The 24,988-nt window shown below is 42.3% G+C and overlaps 2 protein-coding genes across 8 annotated transcripts in view; both read left to right on the plus strand.

Moving 5' to 3' along the window:
* The first annotated feature begins 4,371 nt into the window (after positions 1-4,371).
* Positions 4,372-8,865, plus strand: slc35g2b (solute carrier family 35 member G2b). The gene is made up of 2 exons (XM_023805773.2): positions 4,372-4,757; positions 6,693-8,865. The coding sequence occupies exon 2, from the start codon at positions 6,703-6,705 to the stop codon at positions 7,945-7,947; it is 1,245 nt and encodes a 414-aa protein (XP_023661541.2). The 5' UTR covers positions 4,372-4,757; positions 6,693-6,702; the 3' UTR covers positions 7,948-8,865.
* A 2,962-nt stretch (positions 8,866-11,827) lies between these two features.
* The window catches only part of LOC111840703 (SH2/SH3 adapter protein NCK1-like), a 32,492-nt gene continuing 19,331 nt past the window's right edge, over positions 11,828-24,988 (plus strand). For 2 of the 7 annotated variants that reach the window (XM_023805802.2, XM_023805804.2), the window contains exons 1-3: positions 11,828-11,958; positions 16,579-16,675; positions 22,966-23,016. The gene's annotated coding sequence lies outside the window, so the exon portion shown is untranslated. The remainder of the gene's footprint in view (positions 11,959-16,578; positions 16,676-22,965; positions 23,017-24,988) is intronic. The other 5 variants (XM_023805803.2, XM_023805807.2, XM_023805809.2 and 2 more) reach the window with 3 other exon arrangements.

Consider the following 24,988-nt stretch of genomic DNA (forward strand, 5'->3'; position numbering starts at 1 on the left):
AACGAGACCAATCCAATTATTCATTGAGTCCAAGTTCGTTCTTGGAAGACAAGTTAGCAAGACCAGTCTTGCCAAGACCACAAGTGCGATCTTTGTGTTCTTGGTATTGAGAACGACCCCTGTTTGAAGCCTCCTATGTTTTTCCATGGACTTTGTGAGATCCCTGAGCTAGATAGCTGGGCTTTTAAGTCATTGATTGTTTGCAAGTTGGCCTGCATAATTAGGTTCTGAGTCTGCCTTGCCTGTCGGAGCATATTTGACCTTGGATTGTTCTTTGTAAAGTTGTTGTTTCCAGTAAAGACATTTCTGCAATGACATCCTAATGTCTCTGTGGGCTTTGTACGTGATGCTTCATGACTAAATACGCATCTAATGTTTGCGCTCCAGAACTGTCTGAAGAGAAGAGTCTGCAGCCATTTCAAGACCCTTGTAAACAGAGCCTTGGATGCAAAACTATGCTATATAAACCTTAAACATACGAACCTTCACTGTACTTACTGGCAATAATCAGGCAGTTCAGGAATTTTCCTGGTGAGCCAGTCTTTCTTCCCAAATCCTGACATTATAGTATATCATTATATAGGGGTACCCAACCCGTCGTTCGATGTCAGCGTGTTTCTAGGTCCATTGCAGGAGATGATTAATGGATAATGCTTTATTTCATTAGCAGCCAACCAGTTCATTGTGACCGAGGGGACCAATCGGTCCCCCTTTCTCCCCGGTAAGCATCAAATTCCCAGGCTGCTTTTTGTTGCCAGTCCACCCCTGGCCATAATAGATCAATCTTGTTATGATGAAGCTGAAGCTGCTCTTAATGCTTTGTTATATTGGGGGGGCTTGCACCTTCCACTTGTCTTGTTTTACAAAAGTAACATAAATCTGACTGAGGACATTACAACTACAAACACATTGTGAAGGTAAATTGCAGTAACGTGTTCCCCTGGGAACACAAGGTGATCTATGATAATGCATTGTACTACAGTCTTTACCCAGTTACACAGCTGGATATTACACAGGAGCAGCTCAGGGAAGGTGTTGCTCTGCCCAGGACATTGGTGTGTAAGCTCATGTCATGTAAACACTAAATGCTATGCTAAAGCCCATGTAATGTAAATGGTACATGCTATGCTAAAGCCCATCTCATATAAACCCTAAATACTATGCTAAAACCCATGTAGTGTATATACTACATGCCACGCTAAAGCCCATCTCATGTAAACCCTAAATGCTTTGCTAAAGCCCATGTAATGTAAACACTAAATGATACGCTAAAGCCCATGTAATGTAAATGCTACATGCTATGCTAAAGCCCATCTCATGTAGACCCTAAATGCTTTGCTAAAGCCCATGTAATGTAAACATTAAATAATACGCTAAAGCCCATGTAATGTAAATGCTACATGATATGCTAAAGCCCATGTAATGAAAATGGTACATGCTATGCTAAAGCCCATCTCATATAAACCCTAAATGCTATGTTAAAACCCATGTTGTGTATATACTACATGCCACGCTAAAGCCCATCTCATGTAAACCCTAAATGCTGCATTAAAGCCCATGTAATGTAAACACTAAATGATACGCTAAAGCCCATGTAATGTAAATGCTACATGCTATGCTAAAGCCCATCTCATGTAAACACTAAATGCTGCATTAAAGCCCATGCTACATAAACCCTAAATTCTGTACTAAAGCCCACATCACGTGAACAGTAAATGCTACGCTGCACGTAGCCTGCCACCTCCTGCCTGATAGCACATGGATGGAGAGTATCCTCTTACAAATGCTTTGTAATGGCACTTCAGAGACAGGAGACTGGTTGCTAAAGCTCCTTTTCAAAAATCTGTGTGCTTGTTACTGGAAGCTGGATTTGTTTGCAGAAAGGCTACAAATCCATGATTAAAATAACATGGCATTTTGCTCTAGAGCAAACATTTCGCTCTGCAAGTGTGTGTATAGGGTCATATCTCTGTTACGCTGGTGGGAAAAGAAAAACTCAGGAAGGCATTTGATTCTTGGGGGACCATGTAATATATTTTCCAGGGTTTATCATTAAACTGATTACTGAACACCATAGGAATAGTCCATTGGAGCTGTTTCAGTTTCCCCCATACCAAATGAACACAGGGGCCAGGGCATAGAAACCTGTGGGAGGGGGGGTGATGTGTACCCCACTAATATTCAATTTGACTTCATTCACCCCCTCCCCCCCACCCAAGAAATTGGTCTTTGTATTTAAATTAAATTATGCCACCCCCATATCAAAGTCTCTCCTAAGCCGCTGACTGGGGCTCCTCTTGTCTTATAGCCAGAGATCTGTGCAGTGTCATAAACAAAAGCATATTCTTCTTGTAAAACTCATAGCAGCCCACTATGCACACAGTAGCTATTCACCAAACAAAAAAAGACTCTTTTTCACGCTACCTGGCCTTCTGAAGTACAATAACATTGATTTTTCACAAGGGCACGGAGACAGCACTGCTCAGACACGATGCGCCGACTGTTGTCCTCTCTGCTGACGATGTGGGCTTTGAACGCTCTGAACATGCCAGTACACAGCCTCTTCAGACAGATAACTTTTTAACCTTACAGCCTCTTCTTAACAGATAACTTTTTAACCTTACAGCCTCTTCTTAACAGATAACCACTGTGTGGCCAAATCAGGTCCCACATTCACCGCGGATGAACAACTGCCTGGGAATCACATTCATCCGGAATGGAAATACCGATTTTCAAATGGAGACTGTTTTACATATTAAGCAGATGCTTTTATCCAAAAACATGTACAATTGAGAAAGCAAGGTCAGACAGTCTATGGAGCAATCAGCACTCAGCAAGGTCAGACAGTCTATGGAGAAACTGGCATTGTGCCAACACAAGGATCTGAACCAATGACCTCCTGATTACAGGCACGCTGCCTGAACCCACTGAGGTACAGACCCCTGGTTTAAAGGGTTGCTTAACCGAATATTAATCATCTTTATATGAGCATTTTACATTTTGATGGTTCTTATAAAATAACTGTTCATACTGTTTAACCAAATGTGTATCTGTTAAAAAAAAAAATGGCGTAATGATTTGTAATGCGTGCTTTGAAATATACTATAAGGTTCTCCACCGTCCTGTGGACGTAGAGCTGGAAGGTTCTGTGATCTGGGTGACAGAATTTAAGTATCAGTAAGAAAAATATATGCTGCCAGAATGTGAGTATGCGAATGGGAAAGCTGTATGACATGGCTCGCTGGGTCCTACCCGGCGTGTCATTTAGACCTGGCATATAGAGGCCAGTTGTATGTGCATGTCGATTACACAGAAGGACGTGCCAAATCCTGGAAGCAGCAACCCCCCCCCCAAGAGGAACACGCTCGATCACATGACCATGGACAGCAGGGTCTCTGAGAAGCATGAGGACAGGGCAGGTCGGATGCTGAGGGGGATGCTGAATGTTCATTAAACACGATTGTAGATGTGATGAGGAATAGCGTCATGCTCATTAGCGTGGGCTAAATATTCCAGAAAAGCACGTGAGCTCAGCCTATTTTTAACGCTGTGGAAACGCGGTAAGAGCATTTCACACCAATCAGCTTACGATGTTCAGCTCAGCGCTGGTCAAAATGCAGAAAAACATATTTAATAATTTGAGGATGATACACGTCTCACATATAAAACAAACAAAAAAAAACTGCAATGCTGGTCTTGCACATGATAAATCACGGTCTGGATCAGTTCCTCGTGAGATGTTTCGAGAGGGACCAGTGAGTCAAGGCAGGTTCCCTGAAAACCTGTGATAATAGTTCAAGGCATGAAACTCTCTTTAAATGGTCAGGTCCTTTATAGCTTACTGGGGGTCCTTACCCCCCCCCGCCCCACACACACACACACACACACACATTTTTAACTTTGGAGTCCAGGAACCCTGACCAGGATAAGAGGCTGGATAGCTGGACAGATTGGTAATATTTAGCATTGTTAATACACAGTAGGCAAAAGTGTGGTTTAGCGTTTACTCCTCAACCATTTCTAAGGTTCAAGTTAAATATATTTTTGGTGCTGAAGGCATAATAATGTTCATTGGTGGGTATAGGCTTACAGTTACACACTTACATTCTTTGGTTATATTCCTATCCTGTGCTGCTGCTTGCGTTCAAAAGCAAAGTGTCGTTTGGAGCATCATTAATATTTGCTTTAGTTGAAATAATGGCATGACAGGCCTTGTACCACAAATAGTACGGATTTAAAATAGCTGTAATTACTGACAATACAGTATAGTTCATTGTTTAAGCTAATTATGCCGTGTGCTAAGAAGAAGAAATGCGCAGAGTTCTGATTTTTGTTAAAGGGGATTGTTATAGTGGTGGTGGTGATGGAGAAGTGAGGGGATGCGTGCTCAGCAGCCGAGGCGCCGATTCCCCCCTTCCCATCCCAGCCTGCGCCGCCCCTACCGAAGCCGTCTCTGCCCATCTTCTCCACGCTCACCTGCCCCTGCGGTCGCCCTCGGACGTGTGATGTGCGGCGCCCCGGGGCGCCTTCCCGCGCTTCTGTTCTCACAGCCGACGCCAGAGGCGCACAGACTGACAGCGCTGCGCATTTTCGCCTCTCCGAATCCGTAAAATAATCCCCCTTTTGGAGAGAATGACGGGGAAATGGCAAACGCAATACTGTACGCATAGAAGGCAAGAAGAAACAAACCGGTCTAATTTATGATACAAGTACAATCTCAGCTGCCATTTCACCGGGATCCTTTATTCCGCAGAAAGGTACGTTGGAGATGTGTAGTCAGGCTTTTCTTTTGGGTTTATTTGCCTGTTACCCAGGTTTCTGGTTTTCATGAAGGTTTGGTTTGTCAGGACGCTTGGTTTAATTTTCCGGTCCGGATCGGGCTTGTCCAGCGGATTTATGAATGGGAACGAACCTCAATGGGTTTAAGGTGCGACAGTCAAATACATTTTAATTACCCCACGCAGTATCCATGTACGGAACATTTATTATCTTTAATTGTTTACCGAGCGATGCATTCTGTCCTTTGCAATTAGGAAATTCGTCGCTTATATCCGTTATTAAAATAAAATAAGAATAACGTTTTGGAAAACCGTTAGTGGGCATTTTCGGAAACATACACAGTTTTACAAAAGAAGTATGTCGCATTTTTAAACACTAACCATACTAATCGCATACGTGCTTCGGATTTTTAACTTAAAATCATAATCACCGAACTCAGAATTATATAATTATACAAATGCAACACTACATCAAAGCAAACTGGCTTTATATTACTGTCCGGTTTTTATATCACTCTATAAATCAATTTCAACAAGGTGTAAAGCATGTGTGCTGCCTGTTTATTTAGTGAAATATTTGGGTCAGAAGATTAAGATGTCATATTTGATGCGAAACCGATTTAAGTCAGTATTTTCCCTCCGGTGAAGATGTCTGTTCCCTGTACAACGTGTCCTTATAAGCGTTCAGCTAAAGTGCCACCGAAAGACAACAAAAATAAAATGCTGACGAATGTATAGGCGAATTAAAAAAAAAAAAGTAGCCTAACATTGATCATTAGGGGGTACCCTGCCGAAATTAAGCAAGGAGAAGGATGGGGGAGGGGTCCGGGAGTTCACGCAGGGTGTCGCCCTCTTGTGTTCATTTTGAGTGGTGCGATGGTATAGCGGTAATAATTCACATGTTATTCATTATCGAACTGGCTTTCAATTACGGTTACTGTGAAACAATTAAATGCCTAATATTAGGTTTGGATTCTGCGTCGATGTTACAAAGTAACGGCGTTACGCATGAAGAATAAAAAACGTCAAGTAACTGCGTAGGCTTATGGTGTCTTACGTGGTGGTTTTATTTTGTGATCTCGGTTTGGTTTTATAGTTATGCGTGTTTATTTTTTTCCTGAACCGATCAAGGATCCAGACATCACAAATCAATAATCTGTAACATTAATTGCAGGTGGACCGTTTTGATCACTTTAAATAACATATAAATTTATCGAAAAATATTAGACTGCATTTCTGAGAACTTGTTATAGTGTATTTCCTAAATTTCGTACTAGATGATAATCCCAGTAAACGACACTGATATTTTTAGTTGATTTTTTAAAAGACTGCTTTAACTGTTCTTCACTGAATCATACTAATGGTAACCTATTATACGAATTACAAATTAGACACATTTTCTGAGGAGTGTCTTCGCTTGGCTCCAACACAGCGGCTTTTTCACAGTCACGGTGAAATTTCACTTCAAGTGAAATAATTTTTGGCCTATCTGATTAAATCAGTCTCACCGTCTTTGCAGAATAAGCGGAATTTAATTATATAAATTTTAAACATGACTTCATGAGAGAAAGAGAGAGAGCGACATTGCAGGATCACTGAGGCGATGAGCACATAATTATGTAACCAGGCCGTCTGTGTTTTAAAGCCCTTTGGCTACGTCTGTAAGCAAACGAAAACCTTCAGATTATCTGTGCTTATTCAGTGACCGTGCAGTATGAAAACAGAAATCCATCTTAAAGAACTGCTTATCCAGCACAGAGTCATGGTGGGCCTGGAGCCTAATCCCAGGAGGGAAACCTCGGATGGGATACCAGTGACAGCAATTCAGATTTTAGGGAGTAAATAAAGTGTTTTTTATCTGAAAAAAAAATCTGCAAAGCATGCATGTTATCTAAAAGTTTGGTTTCTTTTAAGCTGAAGGGAAATGGACCCACCGTTTATGCAGTCGTATGGAATGAAGAAGAGAGTGAAGATCCACCCCAGTACAGTGACGGTGAAGTATGACACCCATTTCCCCCAGCCTGGGGATGAGGACTATGACGACGCACCCTCGTTTGAAGACTTTGGCTCTTTCGTGGACGACAATCCCAACAGGAGACTGATCGAGGAGAACAAGCAGGGTAGGACTTTCTTTGGTAGCATAGATACCCGGCCGAGGTCCTCTGGTGGCTGCAGGGACAATGAAGTGGGCGAGCAGCTGGCTAGCTTTGGGGAGGCCTCTGTGTTCACCTCGCGGGTCACCTGGGCTGCCCTATTCGGGGCAGCGGTCGCCCACGGTTGCGTGGCCCTCATCACGCGCCTGGCAGCTGACCGCTCCAAGGTGCCCTCCCTGGAGCTGCTCTTCATCCGCTCGGTGATCCAGGTCTTCTCCATCGTGGTGGTCTACTACTACCAGGAGGCGCCCTTCGGGCCCAAGGGCTACCGGCTGCGTCTCTTCTTCTACGGCGCGTGTAACGTCATCTCCATTACATGCGCCTATACTTCCTTTGCCATCGTGCCACCCAGCAATGGTACCATCATGTGGCGAGCCTCCACCACCGTCTTCAGCGCCGTGCTGGCCTTGCTGCTGCTGGACGAGCGCCTGGGCTACGTCGACGTGGTGACCGTCGTGGGCAGCGTCTTCGGCCTGTGCCTGGTCATGATCCCCAACATCGCGGAGGAGGATAAGAGCCCGCTGGGCTTCTGGAAGGAGGCCTTCGGCTACACCATGACCGTCATGGCCGGCCTGACTGCTGCCCTTTCCATGATCGTCTACCGGGCCATCAAGGAGCGAGTGAGCATGTGGACGGCCCTCTTCACGTTTGGCTGGACGGGGACCGTGTGGGGTGCGTCCACCATGTTCGTCATGCAGGAGCCCATCATCCCTCTGGATGCGGAGACGTGGGGCTACCTCACCGGCATCTGCATCTGCTCCACCGTGGCGTTCCTCGGGGTCTACTACGCCCTGAACAAGTTCCACCCGGCGCTGGTCAGCACGGTGCAAAACCTGGAGATCGTTGTGGCCATGGTCCTGCAGCTCCTCGTCCTGCGTATGATCCCCTCCGCCTACGATGTCATTGGCGCCTTGGTCATCATGGTCAGTGTTTTTGGCCTGACAGCCGTCAAGCTCAATTGGGTGGGAGGCAGGAGACAAGAATATGAAGAAATCCTCGACTCACCCGTTAAATGAGGGCCGTGCCCTTGCGTGTCGCCTCTCTGCCAGGTGGCCTTCAAGCTGATTGATCGATTTGTCCATTTTGTATCGTGCTGTTGATAGAGTTCCAGTTGTGTGCTTGTCTTTGATAAATGTACGTGTGAAATTACAGTGGTCCATGGTACTCTCTTCTTATGCAAGTTATTTGCACACTTAATATCAAAGCAGACCACCTGTTATATCTACATGTGTCGCCAATGCGTATCTGGTGACTGAACATCATGCACAATGAACCTATGAAGACCACAGACCTCCTTAATAGGTGTAAGGAGGGATGATAATGTAACCTTTTCTCTTCTCTTCGTTTCATATCGACTGAAGTTTCCGCTGTCAAATGCATTGTCAGGGAAGTGTTATTAATTACTGAAGGAAGTCTGTGTCAACTAGGGAAATCAATACTGATCTTCAATAGATGAATTGAGAGTAAATTAAATGTGGCCTGACCCGTTATTTCGTATCTGTCCTGAACTGCTGGTATCATTATTGCAAGTATTATTGCAATTACGAATAAAGGACTGTTACAGTATGTTGTAATATTTGTGAAACCCTAATTTTGAGTCATTTTGCATCAGAATCAATGCAACCTTATGGGGTCCAGCTAATGAAATTTAAGTGGTGTCAATTCTTTCAACTTTTTTATGTTTTAGTGAACGTTGTCGTGAAGCTATAATTGAGCGTGTTCTCCTGAATTACTCTTCAAGAGGCTGACTAAGAATAAATAGGATTTCAATATGCGCCACCAGGTGGCGCACTTCAGCCAAAAATGTAATATTATAATATGTTACAGCTATGACAATTACTTGTGAGTTAATAAAACACTGTCGTTGCTGTTGAAATTTATGTAACTGGGAGCAATTCAAAATTATGGTTTTCAAATAAATTTCCATTGCCTGCTATGTATTTTGTCACCTAAATTGGTGCATTCAGAAACTGCAAAACCACTTGAATCAAAATATTTTGAAGATTTAACGTTGTATTTTACATGCATATGTACTGCTTCAAATGTTCTGCAACAACAGTACATCAAAAGAAGTCACATGATGGGGAATATGAAAGCAAAGGATTTTTGTCATTTTCCGAAGCTTGTTGGCACATTTATGCACCTGTGTTATAAGAAATATTTCAGAAAGAATGACACTGATCAGCAGCCTGTGGTTTCCTGTTCTAACACTAGCAATATAAAATGGAAATAAGCATCTATTTGCATGGGAAATCGGTCATATCATATGATGTAAGGTTTGCTCAAGCAAACAGTCCTGGCACCATGGTAACTCCTTACTGTAGGTCCCCAAGAAACACACGGCTCCTTGTCCATGTGAAGAAAATGCCTTATTCATTTTTTCTCTGTAAGACTATTATGGGACCAGGTCATGTAGAGGTCTGTTTTTACAGGATCCAGGCATGCCCTGCGGCTGCAGCACAGTCATACTCCTAATACCTTGTACTGTTGCTGTAGGAAGTGTGCTGCTTCCTTCCTGTGGGTGGGGACCTGTCTGTCCAACCACAGGCCAGAAAATAGACCCCTGCTTAATTTACATATTAATCTACCACTGAGCTTCAAGGTCACTGCTCCTATATAAAGTACAAAGCACAGGAAAAAGTCAAACAGGAGAAAGGGACAACGTACAGATGCATCATGGGTAGGATGCATATGCTTCCCAACATTTTATTCTAAAATGCTCGCCAGCACCCTGGTTTTATTACTCATCAGCTGCAGGTTGCTTCCAGGTTCAATATTTCTAAGACTGCAGTATGCAAGAACAATGTGAAGCGGGAGACACTGGCAAAAAATCAAAAATCATCTAGGTAAATGGCAGAAGTGACCTTCTAATGCCAGAGATGACCGTTAACTTCTCATGAATTGGGGAAAGACATCAAGTGACCTTCAAAAGGAATGGGATACATTAAGTGTAAGTGTGAAGTGCACTGTTAGGACAGTTCATAAGAGGGTCCGAGAAGCAGGACTGAAGTCGCATAAAGCAAGGGAACGAGAAGCAGGGAAGAACCAGGCTGGAGTTTGCAAAAAATATATATTATTCACAGATGCACACTCATAAATTGAGAAATGAGTGAAGCAAAAAATTGTGCTGTGGTTTCTTAATTTTTTTCTAGGGCTGTATATCCCCATAATGCACCACAATTCAGGTATAAACTGTGCTTCTAAAGCAATGAGTGTTCCACAAACGCACAAATACAGTAAGTCAGTCAGGCTTTTCCAAGGATGCAGAACATCTTTTGTATCTTTTAACACACTTTGGCAGACTCTCAACCTGTCGTGCACCGTTCAGCAGAAAATCCTGCCCTGCAGACACACAGAAAGCCCCATGTACTCTCACAGCATTCATCTCTTACTGTGGTGCTGTTTAGAGTAATGACTAAAATTATAAAAACAGCATGTTTGTTTAAAGGAGTATTACCTTGGCAATGCTCTAGTGGAGTCCAAAATGAAGACAAAAAATGGTCATTCACACACATCATCCTGCATTCAGGAGAGGCAGGGTTATCGGCATGATAAGTCTGACATGATGCTATGCAAGACCAAAGATTTACTGCAGAATGGTGCAGGTACCCAGGCAGATGCATGCACAGACACATGCGTGCATGCAACACAAGTATGCCCGGAGGAAACTATTCACGCCGCTGCATAACAAAAGCACTGCACTGAGAAGAATGTGAAAATCTGTGTGGCAATCAGTGTTCACATTGATTTTTTTAATGACTCTTCTTACAGTGTGCAACACGTCCTGAAACATTCAGACTGCAAAAGCAATGCTGTTATGCTAATGAAAGGCCTACTCGAAATGAAAACTCAAAATTCGGCATTACTGTGGATTTAACAGCTTGTTACTTGTGTAGCACATTAACTGAACTTCGCTTGTGTTCATATAACTCTTTATAATGCTTTATAGAGAAAATAACTACTGTATTGTTTAATGACTGTGAACTGTAAATAATAGGCAATTTTATTTGTTAGTGAAAAAAAATGGAATTAAGTTACAGTCAAGGAACTGTGAATCATTTACAAAGGTTTTTGCATGCACAGAGTGCATGGAATGATTATCAGACCAGCCTCTCCAGTTTGTCTTCTGATCCCCAGTTCCCGTGAGACTGGGAGACTGACTTCACAGCTGAAACAAGGGCAAAGGCTGCTTGATGCTCATGGGGGGTGGGGGGGGTGGGGGAACACTGGCACATACGAAGAGTGGTTAAAAATAAAGGGATGACTCATTGCTGAGGACAATTAGCTGCCAAAGAGGATTGGGGACACAAAGTGATAGAGTAAGAATGTGTTATGTTAATGAAGCAAACAATGCAGGTAAAATGCTATAAAAACCCATGTTCTACTGTAAATCTGAATGCACTTCTGCACATTTTATCAGTCCGTATTGTTTTCTGGTGGGAGACCACCGCCACCAGCAGCAATAGCAATCATAATGAAAGACAATAAGTATAATGTGCTATCTATCTATCTATCTATCTATCTATCTATCTATCTATCTATCTATCTATCTATCTATCTATCTATCTATCTAATATGAAGCTTCAACTGGCTTTATTTATTTCGTAATTATATCACATTATATCTCTCGGTTAATAAATAAAGGCCATATTTTGTTCTAGTGCTAGCTGTAATAGCATTTATTCTGGTTCAGCTCCTAAAAACCCATTCTTGCACCCTACAGTTATAACCCTGCAGTCCACTCCAGCTTTTTCCAGAAAACTGGACATCAGTTAATGCGAAAGGGCGGAACCAAAAGCATTTGATGGACGAAGCCAGTGTCAAATAGGAGGAAGGATAGTTCACGCTATTAGCCAATAGGACTCAAGCTGGGAGGAGCCTCGTGCTACGTTAGACCGACAAGCGCGTCGCATTGAGGCGCGTGCGGCGAAGCGAGCGGACTGGGCATTTGTGTCATTTCGTCTACGTATTGTTTCATTTTCTTCCTTTTTAAATATCTAAAAAGCCGACCTGCGTGTCCATTTCAGGTAAGCTGAGTGAAAACTATGTATTTTATTATGATAACAGCCGAAGCTTGTATTGTACATACGGCACGGGATCAGTTTTTAATGTGGTAAAATCCCCACGGGTACGAACTTCATGCGATTTTTAAAACGAATTCAGCCAATATTACTGTTTCTCGATTAATTGTGTGCTGTGATTATTGATAAGTGGTTTGTTTCCGTCTTTTTCTGTGCTGGGACCCCCCCCCCCCTTTTAAAGCACATGGTGTGAGGTATTTAAGGTATTTACTTCACAAACTGCAGTGTGGGGGGCAAAGGGGCTGGAACCTAAATTTATCTTTTGGATTAGATTAAATGCGATTTAACTTTATTGCCATTGCTCAAAGTACAAGTACTCAAACAGCAACTTGCGGTTTGGCATCTATTTCTTGCAAAATTGCCAGCAATAGTTGTGTATTGTATACATGTGTGACCAATATCAGAGATATGCATAGGATAAATAATGGGTATACACAGCATCTGTGATTGCAGAAAAAGGATAATGAGAGTTTCTGTGCTGTGTATTATTTTGGGACCTGATAGGTTTTACTGGGATTAATGGCTTTGTGGGGGAATTGGAATCTTCCACAGTGTCATTATGTGGTTCACTCCTAAGATGAGTTTTGGTGTGTATTGGGAATCAGGGAAGTAATGAATTAAAGGTTTGGGGGTGTTTTAATTGTGTCCTTAATGGTTAGACTGGAGTGCTTTCTGCTGCTGATAACAGGCACAAGCAAAGCCTGGCAGCACAAGTCTTTACCTGAGGCATTCATGTCAGGTAATGATGGGTTCCTGTTGTTTCACAACTGTAACCAGAAGCCTTGTTTTGCACCAAAACTATTGTAAATCTCTGAGGAAAACCATTTACATCACTCCTGGGTTGATTCAGTTGGTCACTGTGCCTCAGTTTTCCTCAAACAGGTCCAGTCAGCAGTTTCAAAACAAAATGTCAGAGAAACCGATTCTGATCATAGTGCCGGCAATCTTACAGTGGAAAGATATCAAAAGGAAAAAGCCAGTGTCATGTGACTTACAGCTTTGTATGACAACAGTGGTTTTTTTCAACCTCTTGACATCTCTGCCTTTATCACATCTGGATATACTTTGCAAAAATACTTTTCAGTTGTCCTTGCTGCTGTTCTAGCTCTGAGCATATCTGTTCAGTCCATCTTTGTTTGGTTGTTTGTGTTCCACTCTTTGTGATCTAATCACTGTTTCGCTGGTGCTGTAATCTGAAAGTGTTAATCTCTGGTGGTTTTCATTACCCAGATAAGCTGTGAGGTCTGTCAAGCACAGGGTACATTGTTGTGACATTTCTCTTAGGGCATACTTGTGATGATGCCTGCCAGGTATCCAAAGAGTAAGCTGTCTGAAATATAACCATAAGATAAACGGAAAACCAAATTATTGAACCCATCTTCTGGCCCCATTTCCCTTCGCAGAGGGGTTCTGGTGAAACTCTGATAGAGGCAGACAATGCTATAGATTAAATAGGTATTTTTAATTGCTGAAAGGGGAAAACGATGACTTTAACAAGACCGAGTAGCGTTTGGTAAAGGAAATGGAGTAATTCCTTAAAAAAACATTACTGTGACATCCTTGAGGACATTTCTTATTGCTAGATTTTGACATCTTATCCAAATGTATAAAATCACAAGGGAGAATAGTGGATGAATAGGCAGCGGGATGAGTGTGTTGGATTTTGGCTCATTTGCTCAGCCCTGGGGATTGTGGCTGTAACATCCACAATACTACCCCCCCCCCCCCCCAAAAAAAAAAAAAAAAAAAAAAAAGCTACGACGGGTGGGGGGTCGTTTCTGTGCACTGCTTTGTTCTTGCAGGAACATGCCAAGGTTTATCCCCCTGCAATGCAGAGGGCGGCCTATGCATCGTTAATGTGACAGGCATTACAGACACATAAATGGGCGGGGCTCCGTCCCCAGAGCTGGAAAGCATCGCCCGTGACAAGGCCTGTTAATGGGTAATAAGGCACATGAAGTGCTTCACTGTGCAGAAAGGGCGTTGCTTTGGCACAGCTGGCGTGGCCATGCAGTAATTATTCAGAAACCTATTGACAGATACCCATTAATGCTGAGCCCTTATAGAAGGAGTCTGTTGTTTATCGTCATATGTTAGATTGATCTGAAATTGGGGTGTGATTGGAGCTGAAGGCTTGTCTGCATAAGAAGCCATATCATTCGAGGGTTCTCCCACCGCATAGGGGAGGATTTTTTCCACTCCCACAAGCACTTTTCCCTGGTTGGAATGGCACCCCTGCTTCAGCTCAGCAAATGGGGACATCCGTGGGTGTAGCAGATGATCTCAGTTCCCCAGTTTCTCATCCTTCTCTCTAATTACCAATTAGTTATTAAATTAACCATTGTGGTTTGCTCCAGTTTGTGGTTATATCTGGATTTGGAATTATGCAGCTGAAATAATGATAATGGGAAAAAAACAATATAAAAGAATTAGTTTCCTGCAATGAGTTGTATGTTTAAAAGCACTTGGGTTTGGTAGTAGTGACCTGGAACATTGGTACTGTATCATTTGAGAGCTCTCTCTATTACTGGCAGGGAAAGAAGCTTCTAGATGGTGGTCAGTTCCATGTGCAGCTTGGAGTGGGGGTGTGCTTATTAAATAAATCTTCTGGCAGTGTTTTCTGCATTAGCATGGGTACTAACAGTGAACACACTCTCAGTGGCGTGACTTAGGATTCTCTGGGGACCCTTGTCTCCCACGGTCCTCTCCTTTCTTGCTCCCCTGGCTCTTATTTATTTATCTTTTTGTCAGACCAGCTGGCCCAGTGGTTCCCCTCTGAGAGTCATCTGGGGAATACTGTCATCTTCCAGCCAAGACCGGGACTATAACATACTTACTTTTTGCTCTGTTTTTGGGAATACTTTTTATGACTGCCTTTAGATACACTTCAGTAAACAGAGTTTAAAATCCACAGCGACAGAAGTTATTTTGCTCTCAATTAGGGTTCTGCATTGACTGAAATCAGGATCAGCGGTAAATGTGTTAACCATTAACCACCATCTTTATCCTATGTTTTTCTCTCCATTTCCTTCTTGTGGGAGATTGGGGTGGGTGAAAGTAAAGTTCATGTTTAAGGTTCTACCTTCTAAGGTCTTCTGTTGATAGAATTAGCACATGGATGTAAAAATCAATGTGCAGCTATAGATGAGTATCTCAAATGAGTGGAAACATGCGTGTGGGACTTTACCCTGAAGTAAAACTGAAAATGAACACCCATGAGGGAATTTAATTTATTAACTATTTATAAGTGAAGTGCTGTTGGAAAGTCAGCAAGTGGATTTCTTAAGCTCCTGGTTCCTGGTTTTTGCTCATTCTGTTTTAGGGCTGCACGATTTGGGGAAAATATTGAATCGTGATTTTTCTGACAGAAATTGCGATTATGATTTGATTTGCGATTTTATTTTTTTAATGTCAAGCTTCAGTTCAATATTCAGTGTGTAGTAATTTTACAACATATGACGCAGCATGAGATACCATCAGTATTAACTGGTCTATATTCTAATGCAAGGATGAGAATTTAAAGATGTGATGTGTCAAGTTAAATAAAGTAATAATGAAAACATTTGCAGCAAAAAGAAAAATAGCGATCTTGCAGGTAACGCTTATTACCCTCCTAATAACACTAGAACCGCCTTTTCCCACGCCAATGAACAAGCAAGAACTACTTTGGTGTATGCGGCCATTTTGTTTGCGCTATTGTGTTGTTAGCTACTGTTATAACACTACTAACACTCAAAAAACCATAATGTTCATAACAGAGTGGCTGTTCTGTCCTGAAACCGTAAAGCTAGATATTTTTAATCGTAGTATGCATTTTATAAAATGTTGAATAAATAGAAGTCGTTTATTGGTGATTTCATGTTGGTCGAAGTTTCCGCTTTTTAACAACTGTATACGTTATTTTCTATACAAATCAATTCAGGTGAAACAAAAAATGTACGTGTTCATGGTTGCAAACTCTTTCAGACGGCAAATCTATATTCTGTTTGTATGATTTCAGATTTATGGTTTTCAGAAATCTTGTGCCTTGGTGCGGGTCTCAGTGTCTTAAGATTAAAGTGCCTTGTCTTTCACTTCCTTATCTATTGCTGTCTACTCATGCCAGACTTTTCAACCACAAACACTCTTTTTATAACCTTTTAAACACTTCTGTGTATTACAACTTAATAATGTAATGTCTAATAATAGCCTGGGAGCAGACTCGTTGGCATTCCAGCCCTCTGTGAGCTTGAGTTGCCTTCACTGGAGCCTGTTATTTCACTGGTCCATCTATAAAGGAGGCATCACCGAGTGTTAATGCACCACAGATCCATGAGCTGCATGGTGCTGGACTGGCATAGAGATGCCACCTGCTCATACCCCAGAAACCGAATGCGGGGTGTCTGCATCTCACAGCGCATTCCGTGTTTGGTTCTTAAGCCGCTTCTGACCATTTTAGGAAATTTCCATAGATAGGCAGAATCTGGATGTTTTCTTTCAATTCAATTCAATTTATTTTTATATAGCACCTTTCACAACACAGTTGTCCCAAAGCGCTTTACATGGATGTGTTGTGATACATTACAGCATCATTGGAGAGAGATACAGAACAGGGAAAATGAAGGAAAGAAATTAATTAAAGAAAGCCAGAAGACAACGGAGGAGAGGAACCAAGAACTCCCAGGTAAGGAGAAAAAAAACCTCTGGGGGTCCAAGGTCAACTGGCTGGCCAACCCCCCCTGAACATACTAACGTTACTGAGAACAGAAAAGAGTGGACATGCTTGCTAAAAGGTAGACATAAGCTGTGATTAAGGATCAAGCCAAAGTCCATCAATGAGTCTGTTATCCATGTTGGCCTGTGTCGGGTGGCCATGAAGGCTGCACCCGCAATGATACAGTTCGTAGGTCCCATTCGCGATGTCACTCCTCCATGGGACTGAACCAGGACTCCAGCTCAGATGTGCTCACCCCAGGCACCACCGAGACTTATGGGAAGGCAGAGAGACACATAGACAAGCATAGTAGATAAAAATGACATGTACAGCAGCACCAATAGCCATAGTTAGGTTGTGTTAGGTTGCAGGTAAGCTAAATGAAGTAATGGGTCTTCAGTCGAGATTTAAAGACCGAGACCGAAACGACATCCCGAACATAGGCTGGTAAACCATTCCACAATATATCACTTTATTTATATGTGGAACGACAAGGAACCTGCATTCTGTGATCTGAGAGGAAGATGTGGCTTGTAAACTTGAAGTAATTCTGTCAGGTAGGCCAGTTATGGCCTTGTTCTGGCTCATCAGGGTCCCCAGTAGACATTACTTTCAGGCTATGAAATATATATGTATAATGTATTTTAATAAATGGTTTGACAAACATTTTGCTGTTCAGAAACCGAGAGTAATAGAATGGAATTTACAGCAAGGATCTTTACTACAGTGTCATTTTAAACTCTGATATTAAAGCCTATATTATGCCCTGGAATTTAATCCTCCTTTTCACTACTGGCGTCAAACCATGTCTTTGCTTGGGGCATGGGACCCTGTGGTCCCTCTGAGGCTGAGCCCTGATGATCTGGGTAAATACCTCAGGGCACAATGTGGGTAACTGTCTGACTGTATTGTTTTAGATACACCACTTTCATCTCTGATGGCTGCTTGGTTTTTTTTTCTTTTTCTCTCCGACCATGATGTCATTGGAATGCAGCCCCTCCCCTCCCCTTTTCCTCATGTCTGTGCGAGCATTGCATTACGTATCAGCGCAATGGTATTATTGAACTCACCAGCACCACAGCTCATACCCCGCAAGGTACTTGAGCAGGGCCCTTAAACCCCTGAAAAATGCTCCAGGGACACTGGATGGACTGTAGACCCTGTGCACAGACCCTAAGCTTCACCACTATATGTCTATCCATCCCAATTTCTCTACTCACTTGTCCTATGCAGGGTAATGGAATATTGGCTCCTATTCAGGAAGTGGGGCACCAACCCATCATAGGGCACATATACACACACCATTCACACCTAGGGTCAATTTTGGAAACTCCAGTTCAACTTAGCATGTTGTTAGACTGGGGTAGGGAATCCAGTGAACCCGGATGAGCACCGGGAACAAGATGGGATATTGGAAAGATGGGAAAGCATTCCAATGTACCTGTACTTTTTACTTGTGGAAATGGAAAATAAAAGATCATTTAATTTAAATTTAAATTTAAGTGACTGCCCTGTAAAATGGGCTAAATGGTAGGGGTTGTTTGGTATGGTAGGGGAAATGTAGAGCGGATTCACGCTCAGACCCACTATCATTATGTCTGTGCTGTGTGGGTGGAGCCTGGCTGCATTGCTAAGTGTTTTTGGCCAAGGTTTGCATTTGAAGCCTACTGCATCACTCTTGTGGTTTCGGCTTCTCGGTCCAGGTCTGATCAGCCCAGTTTCTCACAGGGGAGATGAAAATGACGGATGACGATCCGGAATGTTGTTTTGGAACCTTGTGTCATATTTTTTGTCCATGTCCCTGGATTTTGTTGTGGAACCCTTCTATTTACCTACGTTTTTAAGTGCACATCGTCTCATCCAGGGCTTTGGAGCAGGATTGGCACAAAAGCCTGTCATTACAGCCCATTCGCTCTAGGACTGTCAAGAAATGAAGGGAAAAAACAGGGGGTCTGCCTTCTCCTCAAGGAACTGTAGGCTGCCCGAATTCAGGTGCTGCATCCTTCTTAGGCCGAATGTGTCACAGTGACTCTGCAAAGCTGTCCTATTTCGAAGGCTTTTTCAAATCAAGCCTGGAAATGCATTATTCTTTTGCCGAGCTCCCAAGATTCATTGCACAAACCTTATGATGGATGCAGCCTACAAAGGCTACATAGACCGCATCCCATGAAGGATGCAGGCCTGAATTCGGACACAGTGGCAATCTCTCTGGGGGGGGGGGGGGTTAGGGAGGAAAGAGATGGGAGGTTGTCCTCCCCATGGAGAAGGACAACCCCAACCCCAACCCCAACCACAACGCCAACCACAACCCTGTTTTGGAGTTTGCTCAGTGTTTATGGGAAGTACTTACCTGAGATCATCGTAAAATGACACACGCATATTCTTTGCAGGGACATGTTACCATTCACGTTTTATGTTTCGAGTTTCCCACTATTTCTTCTTTAAAAAAATGAAGAAAACTTCATTACCAAAAATGCTACATATTTTCCCATTCCTTATCAACTTTGCCTGTTGTCATTGTTTTTACAACAGATCTGGTTTGATCATGCATTAGTGAATGTGTCTAAAATGTATATTGAATAGTCCAAAATGGAATCCAATTGGGCACTTCTGAATTAAAATCAAATCTAATTGTGAGGTCAGGGCCAATTTCCAGCCCTAAACAATACCCATGTGATCCTCAAATAAAAAGATTGTAATTTATGTTTTGGTGCACATCTGTAAATTATAGTCTGTCTAAAACATGGCATGTGAGTTTTTATTTTCAGCTATTCTTTTCAGTCAGTTTTTTTCCAGCTATGTTTTGTGCTTTGAAAGAGACAGGCTGGTTTTGTTTTCAAGGAATTATACCCATAAAAGCCTTTGGTCTTTAATCAATTTCAGAATTTGTTTCCAGTAACTCTTCATTTGTAATTTGTGTTCCATTTAGAGCTTTTTAATAATTTATCCAAATATAGAAAGCTGCTATATAGTGTTTCATATCTCATTTCTATTGGATTGATACAGAATCGAATCAGATTGAATTGAATCAGTAGCTTGTGAATCAGAATTGAATTGAATTGGCATCTGTGCCAATTCCCTGCCTTAGTAGGATCGGGATCCTTTGGCCCTTAAATAGGGACGTCACACTTCTTCTCCCTGCCCACACCCTGGCAGGATGAGCATGAGTGGCTATGAGTATGTAACGTTTTATGCTGTAAAGGATTTAATCTGCCTGTTCGCGAAGTTACCTATAACTGCCGCTTATTTAGACCCATGTGTGCAGTGACTGTTTTGCAGTGACGTGTAACACTCCAACCATGAGCTCGGCCTGCCACTCCCCTGCCCTAACCCTCCTCTCTCCCATATTGCTACGGGGCCTCTTCAGTATATGTTACACACACTCGACAAACGTAGAACAGCACACCACCTGAGGAAGTGGTTAGTGGCTTCCTCCCGGCCGCTACGGAGGGGAAGCTAGCTTAGCAACACCCAGATTGCATGGGGCGCATTGTTCTGGTACCAACTGCAATGTTATGGAAACAGCTGCTTGTCGCCCCATATTTCTTGTTATTTTTTTCTTTCTCTTTTCACTGCACATCATGTTGTACCAAAGAGATTTAACATCAGAGGGAAGCAGCCACAACATGTCAGGAGATAAATGGCCATCCTCTCTTCTGGGATTCCCTAGGGGGGTTATGGATGAGGACCATGGAGTGGGGGGAGGGGGGTCTGTGTGGGGAGGGAGCGGGAGAGGGAGTTTGTACGGTAGAGCTGTTTGTTATGCAGCTGCATCTTCGAGTCCCTGAAGCCAGATGCTGTTTTTTCTTTTTCTTTCGTCCTAAATGCTTTAGCATCTCATGTAAAACGGCTGTTCACAGGAACACCTGCTCCATGTGCTCTGGCCACATCTGCTGCTCGCCTTTATTAACTGTGCAGACTACTGTGTGCTTTCAGTCTGGATGGAGGCCGTCAAGATGTGAGTCTGTCTCTCTATTGGCTGGAAGGAGGGGTGCGTACTGGGCTCTAACGGTACACATATTCATCATGTGCTGTTTGATACATCATTTTCAGTTTGGAATGCACAATGAAACGAAGGAATACATTTCTTCACATGGGCAAAGGCTAAATTCAGAAGTAGATGTTCAACACATGTGCTAATTGTTGCTGTGAGTTGGTTACAACTAGTGCTGGTTATAATTGGGGGTTTGGGAACATTTTGGTTTCCCAATAAATTACATCAGCACTGGAGAGAGAACATAGTCGAAAAGACCAAGAGTATGTTTTGACTCCGATACATTGCTGGAAACACATCAAACATGCCAATTGATTCAAGATGACATCATCTGAGTTTGTGTGCATCCAGAGCAAGGCAGAAACAACTTTTGCAAGTTAGTTTCCTTGTGTCACTTAAAGTGCCAGGACATTCAGACTGGGCAAAAAAATATAACTAATGTTATGGGGATGTTTATCACTACAGGTGTGCAGCCATCCTGGGTAGTGGAGAACACCAGATTTAGATGGGATTTAGTTCATTACGACTGCTATGATGCAGTCTTCTTTTTGAATTTTTATTTTACATATACAATTAAGCACCTCTTGGGTTTGGTTTGGTTATTTGGATTGCCTTTGGTTTACAACTGTTCCTAATTAATTGTGTTTGTGTCATGCAGGTTTAATAATAATTCATTTAAAAACAAATTCAGTTTTCTCTGCTTTACATAAAAACACTCTGAACAACCCACTGTTTATATTTTTACTATGGAATTTCCTATGATACTTTCTCTGACATGTCTGTCTGTCCTCCTGTCTGTCTATCTATCTATCTCTTTCTATCTAACCCTTCAAGTGTTTGGTTTTACTTCATGGGATCACTTATGTGTCACTACATGGACACATATCTGCAGTTTCCATGAGGGTTTTTTTGCGGTTGGCCTGTTTCTATGGTAAGTCTTGGTTCTCTAGGAAACCGCAGGATTTAAGGAGCCATGCTTCATTACTCATAAAAGAGATTGGCATAGGATTTGAGTGCTCTGTGGGTCTGCGTAAGGTTTCGTGGTGGGCGGGGGGGGGGTGGTCAGGGCTCGGACCAAATGCAAGCGCACACACGCATTGGCATGCACACACAATCTCTCTCTCTCACACACATATATACACACACACTCACACACACACAGATGTAGGGTAAACATATCCTTATGGGGACCACTCATTCGTTTCAATGGGAAAAATGCTAACGCTATCTATGACAACCTTATCCCCTACCCTGCCCTAACCATAACCATAAGTAACCTAACAAAATACAAGAGTTTTTGCATTTTTAGTTTTTTCATAGCAGTCACCGATTTTTATAAAATGGAGTTTTCCCTTATGGGGACCAGGAAACCGGTCCCCATAAGGGGAAAAAAAACAGATATTTATCACGTTATGGGGACATTATGTCCCCATAAGGATAGGTAAACCCGCTCACAGACACACACACACACACACACACACACACATTTATATTCATATCTTTGTGGGGACGGTTTATTCATTTCTATGGGCATAACCCTATTCCCAACAATGACCCCTACCCAGCCCTAATGTTAACCGTAAGTAACCAAGCAAAATACTTTGACTTTTTTAGTTTTTTGAATGCAGTCTGTGATTTTTATAAAATTGCGTTTCCCCTTTTGGGCACTGAAAAAATGGTGCGCAAAACATCAAAATAATAGGTTTATAAGAGGGGATATTTGGTCCCTACAGTGGTATGTATACATGACCATACACATTTTTGCAGTCTTTGCACTTGGCTGCTGTAATGAGGTTATTTATTCTTCAGAATAAAAAAAAGCTGAAATATGGTGGTTTTTCACCACATTCTAAGTTTTACAAAAATGATGGTTTAGATTCTAAACCTTCAGCTTTTATAATTCAAATAAAATCCTGAGCTGTAATCTGAAGGGTTTTAAGCTGGGTGACTATCATTCTGTAGAAAGCATTTTAATGTCCCTTATCTGCCTTATCTCCCTTTCTGAAGCTTAACCTACTTATTATTAAGATTGGACAAATCTGTACAAGCGTGAGGAATTCCTGTGCATTTCAGTTTAGGAAGGCAGTGGATGTTCAAGCAGTATTTTGTCAAGTTAGTCACGGTAAAATTAGACTCGTCAGGAGTTGTCTGTGCAGGATCAGTGCTAATCTGCGTTGGAATGATGACCTCCACCAAATCCCCCCCCCTCTACGCCATGCCTGTTCTAGTGCTCCATATTTGTTTACACATGGATTCATTTTTACAGACCCGTGTGGAATATCACTACTCTGAAGCTGACCGGCTTTGATGTGGCAAGGTAAGACCTCAATGGTTTGCAGGGATGATCATGGTATTGAAGGCACATTGTGTGTCCTTGTTAAGTTCATGATTAGTTACTCTAAATAGGCCCCATTTCTCAAAGAAGTAATTTTTCATTATAGCTTGGGGTTAGGGATCATGTTAATTATTAATGCCAAACAATGTTTCGGACGTTGGGTTGGATTATGGCTGTGTGGAAAGATCTCCTTGTGGAAGGTACGGGTGTAAGGAAATATTTATATACTTCAGCATTGCAATGTTTTGTGATACTGTTTTGATTCTCAAAAACACTGTATCCATTTTTTAATAGTTTACATCCAAATATTCGAGGCAGACAGTGGTTCATTTTGTGTTGTGTTTTAAACCCTGACTGCTAGATATTTAATTTATTTTTATATAGCGCCTTTCACAACATAGTCGTCCCAAAGCGCTTTACATGGATGTGAACATCATTAGAGAGAGTAATACAGAACAGGGAAAAGGAAAGAAAGAAATTAATTAAAGAAAGCCAGAAGACAACGGAGGAGAGGAACCAAAAATTCCGAAGGACAAAAAAAACCTCTGGGGGTCCAAGGTGAACTGGCTGCCCAACCCCCCCTGAACATACTAGCGTTACTGAGAACAGAAAAGAGTGGACATGCTTGCTAGAAGCAAGGTGTAAGCTGTGATTAAGGATCAAGCCAAAGTCCATCAATGAGTCCGTTACCCACGTTGCCTTGTGTAGGGTGACAGCTTGAAGGCTGCACCCACAATGCGAATGGGACCTACGAACTGTATCAGTGTCACCCCTCCATGAGACTGAACCCGGACTCCAGCTCAGATGGTGTCCACCCCAGGCACCACCCTGACATGTGGGAAGCCAGATAGCATGGATGGTCAGAACATGCATTGATACATTATTGGACAAGCATAGTAGATAAACAATAGTATGTACAGCAGCACCAGCAGCCATAGTTACTGAGTTATGTGTTAGGTTGCAGGTAAGCTAAACTGAAGTAATAGGTCTTCATTCGAGATTTAAAGACTGAGACTGAATTGGCATCCCAAACATAGGCTGGTAAACTATTCCACATCATAGGGACGGTGTAGCAGAATGCTTTCCCGCCCACTGTCACTTTATTTATATGTGTAACAACAAGGAAACCTGCATTCTGTGATCTGAGTGGACAATGCGGCTTGTAATTCTGTCAGGTAGGCAGGAGCTAGACCTTTAAGTGCCTTATATGTAAATAGGAGAACTTTGAAGTCAGCTCTAAACCTAACAGGAAGCCAATGCAGGGAACAAAGAACAGGGGTTATGTATTCAAACTTCCTGCTCCTGGTGACAATTTGAACTGCTACCTTTTGAATATGCTGCAAGGTATTTAATGTGTGATGTGTAATGTGTGCTCCCAGATGACAGATCATTACAGTATTCTAACCTACTGTATACAAAGCCATGTATCTCTCTATCTTGTATAGTTAGAAATTGTCGCAGTTTGGCGATGTTGTGTCACTGTAGGAAGCATACCTTCAATACTGTATCCACATGTGATTTGAATGAGAGGCTTGTATCTAAGATGTTATGGGCTGAGCTGCTGAGGGAAAAGTTCAACCCTTTGGAGTGGAATGTGGAGATTATAAAATTTGCGTTGCATGAGCGTTAAGTTATGAAAGGTTTTCAGCTGACAGTTTACAATTATCTGACACTTGAACATTGATAACGATTAGTCAAATACAATTTAAACTACTTCAACGCCATTCACTTTTAAGTGTTTCTAATAGGATAGAATGGTCAACCGTGTCAAAAGCTGCACTTTTGGCCCAGAAGCATTAGCACAGTTGCACTGTCAGCATCGGTTGCCATTGTTATGTCATTTACAACTTTAGTTATGGCAGTTCCAGTGCTGTGTCCCGGACGGAAGCCTGACTGGAACCTATTCAGTATGTCGTGTCTCACCAAGTAAGTTGCTCCTCAGCTTCACTCAGTC

This window comes from Paramormyrops kingsleyae, chromosome 1, assembly GCF_048594095.1.
Source record: "Paramormyrops kingsleyae isolate MSU_618 chromosome 1, PKINGS_0.4, whole genome shotgun sequence".
Taxonomy (NCBI): Eukaryota; Metazoa; Chordata; class Actinopteri; order Osteoglossiformes; family Mormyridae; genus Paramormyrops; species Paramormyrops kingsleyae.

Coding starts and splice junctions, on each gene's coding strand:
- slc35g2b (XM_023805773.2), top strand. CDS start 6,703: ATGGACCCACCGTTTATGCAGTCGTATGGAATGAAGAAGAGAGTGAAG.